We start from the raw sequence: 12,500 nt of genomic DNA, 5'->3' as shown, positions 1-12,500 counted from the left end.
GAGAGCATCAACTTCACCATGTTGTTGTATAAGGTGAATGTCGTTAGTGTTGCTATTGGATGGTATTGCAGTTACTGTTCTTGGCGTTGTTATTGTTGTTGTAGTTGCTATTACTGCTGTTGTTGTAGTTGATGTTGTTCTTCTTAATGCTTTGTTACTCTTTTTGTTGTTATTGCTGTTATTGTTGCTTTAGTTGTTGCTACTGTTTCTTCTGTCGTTGAGTTTAACCTTAATGTTTTTTCTTTTTGTTGTACAGCAATTGAAATACATTAAGTTCGATGCTCAGTCATCTCAGCCACTTCATGTTATCTCCTTTATTTACTATACTGATTTATATACTTCTAAACCAAATATTGAATCGAAAAAGTTATTTAAATCAAGATTTTTAATACAACGTCTATTACAAAGGTATTAAAGGCATTTAAGAGAAAACAAAGTTTTCTATATCGTAATCTTATTTCATTATTAAACACATTTGTAGTTATTATTGACGATACGGAGACACTTGCATAAATCCGAAAGAAAAAAGACCTTACCAGTCATCATATGTAGAAGTGCTGTAAGCCGCTTTATAATATACCTGGGTCTCTTGAAAGAGTAGAAGGCAAATACGTGAGCCAGGAACATAAGGAATATCGATATGATACTGAAGGCAGATTGGGTTCTCATATAATCTGGAAGAAATGAAAAACAAATGAATAATAACGTGCCCCAGCAAGGCTGCAGTCTAATGAGTGAAACAAGTAAAAAAGTAAAATGATATATACTTCAAAGCATAATTCATGGTCTAGCATAAAGCATGTATTTAGTTAACCGTTGTCGGCAATAAAGGTGTGATAAAAATTACGCCGTACTCCCTACAGAATGGTTGCTCTCCGTCGTTCGACAATAAGGATTCAGTTGTTTCACTAACTGAATTACCTGCCCCCGAATTAACATGTAAGTGGTTGAATATTCCACAGAGACGTGTAACATACACGTAATTCCTGGGCAGAATCAGCGTGACACAGTATGAGACAAGGTTGGACTTTTGAATTGCAGATTCAGACCCCTTGGTGGGCTTTGTTTACTGCCTCCGTCAACCCATTTTTACTCGCAAGATTTGGATCAACCTGAGACGCTAGAAAATTCCATTTTCGCGTGATGCCACGCTCTAAGATCGAAACTAGGATCTCATGGCTGCAATGAAAACTCTTTTAAACCGTTCGGCCACACTGCTCAGACACCTTACAGTATATGAAATAACTAATTCTTAAGTCCAGACAGCAGAAAAAAAGCACAGGACAAGAGAATAATATGGAAACTGTTCTCTCTCATAAGCTGTTGACTGAAGATCAAAATCGGAATCACAATAAAAACTACATCACAGTAAAAATACAACCTTACCCTGACATTTAACCAGTAAAGTTGACGTAACCAAGTTACTGTGTACACACACACACACACACACACACACACACACACACGTGCACACACACACACACACACATATACAAATACACATACACACACACACACACACACACATATATATATATATATATATATATATATATATATATATATATATATATATATATATATATATATATATACAAACACATATTTAAACATAAACACATAAATACATGTAAGTATATGTATATATACACATACATATATTCATATAGATAGATAGATAGATAGACAGACAGATAGATAGATAGATAGATAGATAGATAGATAGATAGATAGATAGATAGATAGATAGATAGACTGAAATACCGCAAGCGCAAGCACAATTCACACACACACACACGCACACGAACACATACACACATACACCTATACAAACCTACACAAGCACAGACACACACACACACACACACACACACACACACACACACACACTCGTACAGACACACGCACTCGCACGCACGCACACGCACACACTCACAGACATATAAAGGCAGAGACACGAAAAAAGCCAATAACTTGCATCAAGTCGCAAAGTTGTTCCCGACTGTTCTGTGGTGCACATCGATCTTTTTCCATCTTCACTAATCTTCATTAATCCAATCGACTAATCCACTTTCACATCATCATTAGTGACAACAGACTTCAACACTCCCGTGTAATATGGTCATACCACACACCGTGAGGATTACCGCCAACAGACAGACAACCTGGTGATTGATTATTCCGCTGTTCCGCTGTTCCGCTGTTCCGCTACTTCGTTGCCTGCATTCGTGCTTTATTGTGATGCCTCGATGAGAGACCAGGATACATACATATATATATACATACATTCACGCATACATATATACAAACACACACATATACATGCATATATTCATGCATACATATATATATAATATATGTATGTTTATGTATGTGTATATATGTGTGCCTGTGTATTTATATATGTGCATATATATATGTATATATATATATTTGTCTATATACATATATATATGTGTATCTTTGTCTATCTATCTATCTATCTATCTATCTATCTATCTATCTGTCGGTCTGTCTGTCTGTCTGTCTGTCAGTCAGTCAGTCAGTCAGTCTGTCTGTCTGTCTGTCTGTCTGTCTGTCTGTCTGTCTGTCTGTCTGTCTGTCTGTCTATCTGTCCATATAAACAGTGAGAGCGCATGGCCTAGTGCTTGGGGTGTTACACTCACGATCGCTAAATCGTGAGTTCAATTCCTAGACAGGCCGTTGTGTTGTGCTTTTGAGCAAAACACCTCATCTCGCGTTGCTCTGCGATCACTGCGATACCTGACGCGTGCTACACAGTGCACATATCCAGATAACGTCGATTTGATGGCGGGAGTGAGCTAATGTGTTGTATGAACATTTGATCGCTATAAACAAACCATTTGTGCCGGTCGTTCGGCAAAAGTTGAACGCTCAGACTTTCTTCGATGTCTTTGCAGATCGTCTTAAGTTAACTTACCTGTCTCTTTGCTTAATTCACCAATTCCCGGTATGGGATTTGATAACACAATTTATTGACGACTTAACGGCCCACTGACTTAGCGATCCAGTTAGTGAGTGACTCAGTGGTCCTGAGACCCAGTGATAGAGTGATGGAATAATGTATTACGACAATCAGTAAGATAGAATCGGTGACTCAGAAATTGAGTGATTGAGTATTATACAAATACAACCAAATACTCAGTGACTTATGGAGAGGATCAGAAATTCAGTGATTGAATGGTTGAGTAATATAGGAAGACAGCTTGCCAGGTACAAGATACTCGGCAAATAAGAGAGGGTCTCGGTGTTTCACGGTCACATCATGGAGAAGTTTTATTAATGTCGACTGGTGATCCGGTGACTCGCTAACTTTTAAACTTCCGTAACGCGAGTTCAGTTGTTCTGTAAAGTTGTGAATAAATCCGGCTATTTACATTACTGAGTTGAAATCCCACCAAGATGAACTTAGCCTTTCATCCTACAGAGTTCAATAAAATAAAAAATAATAATAATAAAACCCCCAGGGCGTTGGTTTGGCGCGATTCTAAGTGTTGAACAAAATTCTTTGCAGCACATTTTGTGGCTGTTCCCGATGTAAGTTCTTAGACCTGTGCGGTAGGTATATCTGTATCTAAGAGACAAAATGGTGGTGGTGGCGGTGTTTGTGATGGTGATAGTGGTAGTGGTTTGTGATGGTGGTGGTCATCGTCGTCCTCGTTCCAGTTGCTGTAGTGGAGGTATTGGTAGGGGTGATGGCCATGATGGTGGTGGTGGTGGTGGTGGTGTTGGTGGTGGTTATGTTGGCAGTTCATGATGGTGGGATGAATCTCATCCACATTGCTTGTAGTTAGGGGCAATGGAGCTATGCATGCACCATCTCCTTCAACTGATTTCTATTTTTAACCATGTATCTGTATTCAGCCAGAGGTTTCCATTCCATTCTTTGATGTTGCCCAGCCAGCATCATTTTGGTCTCTCGCTTCTTCGTTTGCCATTGACTCGTCCCTCTATGACGCAAGTGTTCAGATTCTGGACAGCAATGGCATGTCCAAAATACTGCAATTTCCTGTGCCGCACGAAAATTTTCTTTCTGCTTCAATTTCCTCCGCTACTGGCTCGTTTGTTCGATGGTCACACCAGCTGATCCTAAAATACCCGATTACTCCCCGGAATATTTCGTAACGTATACATAGGCAAAATTGAAGGCGCATGGCTCAGTGCTTAAAGCGTAGAGTTTACGATCGTGAGGTTGTCAGTTTGAATCCTGGACCGGGCTATGTGTTGTGTTCTTGAGCAAGATACTTTATTTCACGTTGCTCCAGTTCACCCATCTGTAGAAATGAGTTGCAACATCACAGGTGCCAAGTTGTATCAGCCTTTACCTTTCCCTTGGATAACACTGGTGGTGTGGAGAGGGGAGGCTGGTATGCATGGGTGACTGCTGGTCTTCCATAAACAACCTTGCCCGGACTTGTGCCTGGGACGGTAACTTTCTAGGTACAATCCCATGGTCAGTCATGACCGAAGGGGGGGGGGTCTCAGCATACATAGGCAAAGGCTTGGCGGTGAGGTTAAACAGCTCACTTTGCAACCACTTGGTTTCGGGTTCGTATTTATAGTATTTCCCGGCATACGAGTTGAGTTTTGCAGACCAAAATTTACATAAAATAAAGGTAGGTTCACTTATAAATCCAAGACAACTCTGGAGGACCAAAAGTTTCATGTGAAATACAGCAGGGGTTGGAAGGTAGTGACGGTGTTTGAATGCTTACACTAATGCTTACCCTTTTTCCAATGTCGACATGAATGCCTGAAGATACGATAATACAGGATACACTTAAAAATAATTAATTAGAACTAATTATGAGGTGAGAAAAAAACAATCTAAAACAATATAAAACAATATTAGTCGCGGAATATTAGTAAATATACACGTCATTCCTTTCATACATAGATAAATGGACACACACACACATATACATACACACACGCATACTCAGGCATGTATAGACATATCTGCTTGTGTGTGTATGTATGCGCAACTTATGAATAATTATACATCTTTTTACGTATACTGACTAAAGTATACAGCTGTATATTGCTGTACACACATATATAAGTGTATATATGTACTAGTATACGTGTATGAGCGCATGTATGTGGTTATGTGTGTATGTGTGTCTGTATGCAATTGTATGCGTGTGAATATTTTTGTGACAGTTGTTTTTTAAGTGCTTCTATAAATACTCACACGCACACAAACATGCATGGGAGTGTATATACATATAAACGAACATACACCCATAGACAAGAACACAAGCGCACACGAAACTATACACATGCATTAATTAAAACACGAACGTCCACTCCAGGTAATTACACAAACACACACACATCCACACACATACATGAGAACACAAACTTCCCCACACATGTAGGAGTACACACACATACACATTCACAACATTGCCTGTGCAATAATCTTATCACTCCCAATTAACCTGGTAGCAAACAATTGCTGCTCTTACGGAAGAGTTCGTCTTATCACACCAACAAGATATGGCTTCCTTTCCGGAAGTTATCCTCTATTTTCTACCTGAAAGATAACAGCAATACCAAGCTAAACAAAATGGCGCCTCTGTTTCCATCCCCGTCGCCATCTCTATCTCCGTGTAATGAGTTATTAACATCGACCGCTTTTATCTGAAACATTCGAATCTATAGTTTGTTCTTGAACAAGTGGGGACCCGGAGTGTATGAAGTAAAACCACAGGCGAGAAGAATGTGTGACGTGGGTGAGGTTGCACAATTCTTTGTTTCAAAACATTTCGGTTTGATGGCGTCATAGCTTTCTTAAAAAGAGAGAGTTTGAGAGCTAATAGAAACAGATTAGGGGTTCCTGACGTTACGGACGGTTTGATTTCCAGGTTAAATGCCATTTCCTTGTAAATATTTGTTTGCGATAAAGACACAAGACGAGACTCTTCAGGTAACGGTTAGTCGATTAAATCGTACCCGTTTTCTTTGGCGTGTTTATTTGTTTGTGTGTGTGTCTTTGTGTCTCTGTTTGTTTCCCACTACCGCGTGACAATCGATGTTGGTGTGTTTACATCCCCGTAACATAGCGATTCGGTAAAAGACTAATGTAATAAGTAGCAGGCTTAAAAAGAAAATAAATACTGGGATCGATTCATTCGATCAAAAATCCTCCAAGGCGGTGCTCCAGCATGGCCGCAATTTAACGTCTGAAACAACTAAAAGATAAAATATAAAAGATATATATACACACACACACACATAATATGTGTGAGTGTGTGTGTGTGTGTGTGTGTGTGTGTGTGTGTGTGCGTGTGTGTGCATGCATATATACATGATTACAGGCTTCCGTACATGTATATTCACGCACACATAGATATATAGACAGAGGAATTTTATCATTGACCCGACTATAAGTCGCAACAACATTTTTGATGCTGGAGAGCAAAGTTCGATCGGAAATCGCGCCGACATAGTTGTTGTTCGGTAACTGAGGTTTCAGTAAGCTGAAGATGACTTACAACAACTGCTATCCCATTAAGTCCATGCATTTTAGGAACCGTTGTTTATAATGTAAAATTTTATCCTTCTCGGTTATTCCAAGTGTTGGAACTTCAGACGTGGTTTGTACCTAGAAAATATCTGAAGATCTTTTCATAAGATGCGCTTATAAGTTGCCCACTCAACTTTGGGTGAAAATTCATGGAAGAAATATAGCCGAGTATATACGGTATATATATACCAGAGATACCTAAACATATGTACAACCTTGAGTGGTACTTATTTTGTTGACAGTTGAAGTATGAAAGGCAAAGCTGGCATACGTGGGCTTTGAACTTGGAACATACGGTCTGCAACTTAATAACGCTGCTCTTAAATGTTTTCTCTGATTGTGTGACAACTTGTTATTTGATTTATTACTATGACAGAATAAGCCCCGCCTTTTCTCATTCTATTTATTCTATCAATATGTAAGTTAACATTGCATCTACTTCTAGTCAGATGAGACACTTGGCAGAAATTTTCATTGAATATTATATGGCTTAGGTAATGCTTAATTCTTAGTTTTGTATAATCTAACACGTTGATTGATGCAATATTTCCACAAGCTATTGAAACGATCGAAACTGATAGATAAATGTATTAGCATCATCTGCATTTATTTGTGTATATGTATATGTGTGTGTGTATATAAAGAGAGAGGAAGATACATATATACATATATATATATATATATATATATATATATATATATATATATATATATATATATATATATAGTTGACGAGTTAAGAAATAATTAAGATTCAGTTGAATTAGGTACTTAAGTTGAGATACAAGGTCAGTCCGGTATTATCCGCACCGCTCGAACAGGATGTCAAGTATTTGTGCAATATGACCGTTTCAAGCGGCTCCATTTAATTGAACAATGCAATCATTACATTCATTTAAATACAGTACAATCTTTAGTTGCAATAGACAGGCAACTCCAAACTTTTAGTTCTTCTCTTAGATTATTCTTGCTACTATAGTGACAGCATGAAATTCTTTCATCCTCTAGCTGTGACAAAATGTTTGAGAAAAATTACCTTAATATATCTGGTATATTGAAAATCCATGTTTATTGCAACTGAAGATAGCATTATGTTTAAATTGATGTAATGCTTGCATTGCTCAATTAAATGGAGTCGCTTAAAACGGTCGTATTGCACTCATACTTGATATCCTGTTACTTATTTTGATTTTATATATATATATATATATATATATATATATATATATATATATATATATATATATATATATATGTGTGTGTATTTAAAACAATGATAATTTAAAACAATGATAATTTATGTAAGATGTTTTTTGTATATAATATACATGTTATTATAATGGATGAAGGGATGATTATTGAATGGTTATTATTTTGATATTATGATATTTTTTAAATAATTTTTCTATCTTTATATAATAAGTATTTCATATTAATTCATTTGGTACTTATTGTTGGTTGAGATATATATCTAATTATTGTTCTACTTACGATCTGACGAGTAGCTATATTTTTGAATAGAACTTATTTTCGATAATTTCAATTGATTTTAATCGATTTAAATTTCTTTTCTATTTGAAAATTGGTTATGAAACACGTGTAATCTTTTTATTATATTTATCTTATGATATTTACTTTACTTTATATTATACTCATTTATTGTGCTTTTAATTATTAATTTTTCTATATGTGATAGTGGATTTTCATCGATGAGTTCTTGAAAATTGGTTATTTTCCCTAAAACTATATATATATATATATATATATATATATATATATATATATATATATACAGATACATACACAAACATATACGTACATACACATATATGTTTACACAGACACACATATATACGTGGCTAAGTGGTAAGAAGCTTGCTTCCCAACCACATGGTTCCGGGTTCAGTCCCACTGCGTGGCATCTTGGGAAAGTGTCTTCTACTATTGTCATGGGCCGACTGAAGCCTTGTGAGTAGAATTGGAAAACGGAAAGTGAAAAATGCCCGTCGTGTGTGTATGTGTGTGTGTGTTTGTGCGTGCGTGCGCGACCTTGTATCTGTGTTTGTGCCCCGCCGCCACTGATTGACAAACGGTGCTAATGTGTTCACCTCCCTGTAAGTTAGCGGTTCGGCTAAAGATACCGATAGAATAAGTAACAGGCTTTTAAAAACAAGTACTGGGGTCGATACATTTGATTAAAAATCCTTCAAATCGGTACCCCAGCATGGCCGCAGTCTAATGACTGAAACATGTAAAAGATATATATCTTTTACATGTTTCACTCATTATATATATATATATATATATATATATATATATATATATATATATATATATATATATATATATAAATTCGATAATAGGACGAATTCTTTTACAAGAATTTATCAAGTAGCTAGCGTGAAAAAACCTCATAAGGGAAAAAATCCATCATTTATTCCCGAAGCTATGCTGGATACACGGTGTTCGTTTGGTATGTTGATTCACTGTTTATTTCTATTTTTCTTGACCATATTATACTGACGAAATCATGATCTATAATTTAGTCCGTTTTTAAGGGGTTGGCTTTGGGAGTTGCATTTCCTCGCATTCGGTAAAAATGTGCTTTTTATACTAGTCTGCCCTTAGAGTCCCTCATGGCGTATATATATATATATATATATATATATATATATATATATATATATATATATATATATATACATACACACATATATATATACATATATATATGTGCGTTTACACACACACATACACACACAATTCTAAAGATGCAGGTAGAACAACGAAACTGAGTGTCACAAGAACAAGTCACCTGCCAAGCAAGTACAGCATCGGATGAAACGCAGTTGTTGTTATTATTATTGTTATTATTATTATCATTATTATTATTATTACTATTATTATTATTATCATTCCTAAATTCCTATTATGTTTTCTTTCACCGCATAATTAACGTACGTAAGATTTTTTTTCATTTTTTAAACCATTAAATAAATATCCTTTCACCCGCTGTTGATGGTTTTATTTCAACATGGAATTCTTACAATAGGAGGTGTAGGCGCTTACAGTAAATTATGTTCACAGCTTTATGTTCACACTAGGTGTGCTGTAAAACAAAACGCTTGAGAGATGAACATTCATTATTCTAGGCCTGGGGATGGAGATGATGTAAACGACTAACCAACCGCCTCTTAAATGTCTGGCCTTGATCTCAAATTAGAAACAATTCGTGAGAGCTAGTGTGCATGCTCTAAGACACGAAGAAAGAAAATACGTTCGGTGGGCCAGTGTGGTGGATGTGCAACGTGGAATCAAAGGCACAATTCGATCTTTGACGGGCCAGGACGGACTCTTGCTTCTCGAATCCAAGCAGATGTGTGCGGAATTTGAGCAGCACTTTGCCGAAATGTACGGAGCGCGCGGTGGCTTGGAGACTAGGGTAGATCTCACCTCCTACTTCGACGTTTACTGTCAGCAGCCACTGCACGGGGTGCTGGGCATGCTGTGGCTAATGATGCGCAGATATGCGCCGAGGCGGCGATACTACCAGCGTATCCTTGACGGTCAGCAGATGTGGTCGCCGTTTGTCGGACGGGAGTTTCCGCAGTTCGTCTCCTTGACAGAGATGGGGGTCTTGGATGAAGAGTAAAGCGAGTGTCGGTAAGCGCTCACAACCCTCTGCCAGTCGGGCAATGCGATCGGTGGAGGCTCCATCTTGGGGTTCTATAGGATATTAGTGGTGAGCAAGGGTGATGATGCTCTCAGGGAAACTCTGGTCCTCGGGAGAAATCAACTGGCCGGTCTTTTCCGGAGGACTTTCGAGCCGTGTCCCATGAATAATTTCCAGAAATCCCTGTCCTTGCACTATTACTAAGGTGCTCTACCAGTTCTAGACAAGCTCTACAGGAATGGTAGTGGTGTCATAAAGATCTGTCCGAGATGCGCACAGACCGATAAAACCTTCCTGCATGCACTTTTCAAACTTATGACGATGGAGTGCCAAGTGCCAAGTAGAAATAAAACAATCGAATTTATCTGAAAACCCCATAAAAGACCGAATTAGTTCAATAGCTCACTGTTTCTCACTGATGAAGGTATAAGAAAGGTCGTCAATATAATTTACTCTCTGCAGTAGGAGGATGTTTCATTCGGATGCCGGAAACTCCATATACTCACTCCGGAGTATAACTTTATAAATGGTTTCAGTTTTTCATTTCCGATTTTGTTATTATTTTTTGCTTATTATTACTCGTTTATGGAAATTTATACATTAATAATAGGGTCAACATTATTTTCATTATGGTGGATATTGTCCATAAAATAAACTGATATGTACGTCGGTAGATATTTAGTACCTAGCTTTATCTGTCTATCTATCTATCTATCTATCTATCTATCTATCTATCTATCTATCTATCTATCTATCTATCGATTGATCTATCCATCTATCTACCTATCTAACTATCTATCAATCGATCTGTTTGTTCATCTGCTTGTCTGTCTGTCTGTCTATTTATCTATCTATCTATCGATCGATCGATCAATCTTTCCATCTGTCTTACCTATCTAACTATCTATCAATCGATCTATTTATTCATCTGTTTGTCTGTTTGTTTATCTATCTGTTCATCTGTTTGTCTGTCTGTCTGTTTATCTATCTATCTATCTATCTATCTATCTATCTATCTATCTATCTATCTATCTATCCATTCCTCTTTGCATCTATTTATATTACTTGATTTATAGTCATATATAAATAATATATGAATAATTATATGTGTGTATGCATATATACATGATATGAGATTCTGCTGTATACCGTATGGATGTGCACACGTAAATATATACATGTATGCGGAGTATTCCTTATCTCAGCTGTTGACTGCGGAACTCAAAGATTTTGAATAGGCTGCGATATTATCGTTCCCTCCAACGGTGCCAACCCAGCATTTATGTCCGGCTTGTGTTGGTAAACATAGCATTTACTTTTCGTTTGCACTGCACACATGTATGTATGTATGTATGTATGTATGTATGTATGTATGTATATGTGTATGTATTTTCTTCTTTACCTTTGAACAAAAGCACTAAAATGCCATCAATCTATTCTTTTGGGCTAGGGGTACCAGTCCAGTACTTGGCGTTACCAGTACCCGCGTTACCTTTCACTTTCAACCTTTAGCAGTTTGACCGGAAGACCATCACAGACAAACACTCTAACGGTACGTATTTGTCTGAGGACCAGTTTCACCTCATCATAAGATGATAAACGATGCATTGTGAATTTTATATCGCATTGAGAGGCTCTCTATATAATTTCTTTTCTGTTAGATATACTTTTAAAAATAATTCTAACACAAACGATATTGAAGAAATAAAACTACTCACCAATTAATTGCACATCGATCTCTGGATTATCAACCAATTCCTCTTTCGAAGGAAACATATTGTGCGGTTCGCAGAATTCGTCTGAAAAAGAACATAATAATAATAATAATGATGATGATGATAATAATAATAATAATAACAATAATAATAATAATAATAATAATGGCTTCAAATTTTTTCCACAAGCGCAGCAGTTTGGTGAGGGATTGAATCGTTTACACTGACCCAGTATTCAGCTGGTACTTAATTTATCGACCCTGAAAAGATGAAAGGTAAAGTCGACCTCGGCAGAATTTAGACTCGGAACGTAGCGACGGGGGAAATACCGTCCAGCGTGATAACGATTCTGTTAGCTTGCCGCTTGAATAATGATAATGATAATAATAATAATAATAATAATAATAATAATAATAATAATAATAATAATAATAATAATAATAATAATGGTCACTCCCGTCGATTTCAACGTATGAGTGTTTGAGAGAAAAGACTTTTAAAAAAGGGGGAAGAAAAAATTTAAAATAAAAGAAGCTGCATCTATTTTCGAGTGGGTACC

At 36.8% G+C, this 12,500-nt stretch overlaps 1 protein-coding gene across 1 annotated transcript in view; it reads right to left on the bottom strand.

Moving 5' to 3' along the window:
- Positions 1 to 12,500, bottom strand: part of LOC106875073 (voltage-dependent calcium channel gamma-7 subunit) — a 205,332-nt gene that overhangs the window by 1,120 nt on the left and 191,712 nt on the right. The window contains exons 2-3 of the mRNA XM_052976113.2: positions 11,945 to 12,025; positions 537 to 674 (exon numbers count right to left, since the gene is read on the bottom strand). Of these exons, the coding sequence (XP_052832073.2) occupies positions 537 to 674; positions 11,945 to 12,025 (219 nt within the window). The remainder of the gene's footprint in view (positions 1 to 536; positions 675 to 11,944; positions 12,026 to 12,500) is intronic.

The sequence above is a fragment of the Octopus bimaculoides genome, chromosome 23 (assembly GCF_046866305.1).
Source record: "Octopus bimaculoides isolate indiv1 chromosome 23, ASM4686630v1, whole genome shotgun sequence".
In the NCBI taxonomy this organism is placed as follows: domain Eukaryota; kingdom Metazoa; phylum Mollusca; class Cephalopoda; order Octopoda; family Octopodidae; genus Octopus; species Octopus bimaculoides.
Note: the sequence above shows the minus strand (reverse complement) of the source record. Positions and strands in the feature narration are given on the sequence as shown.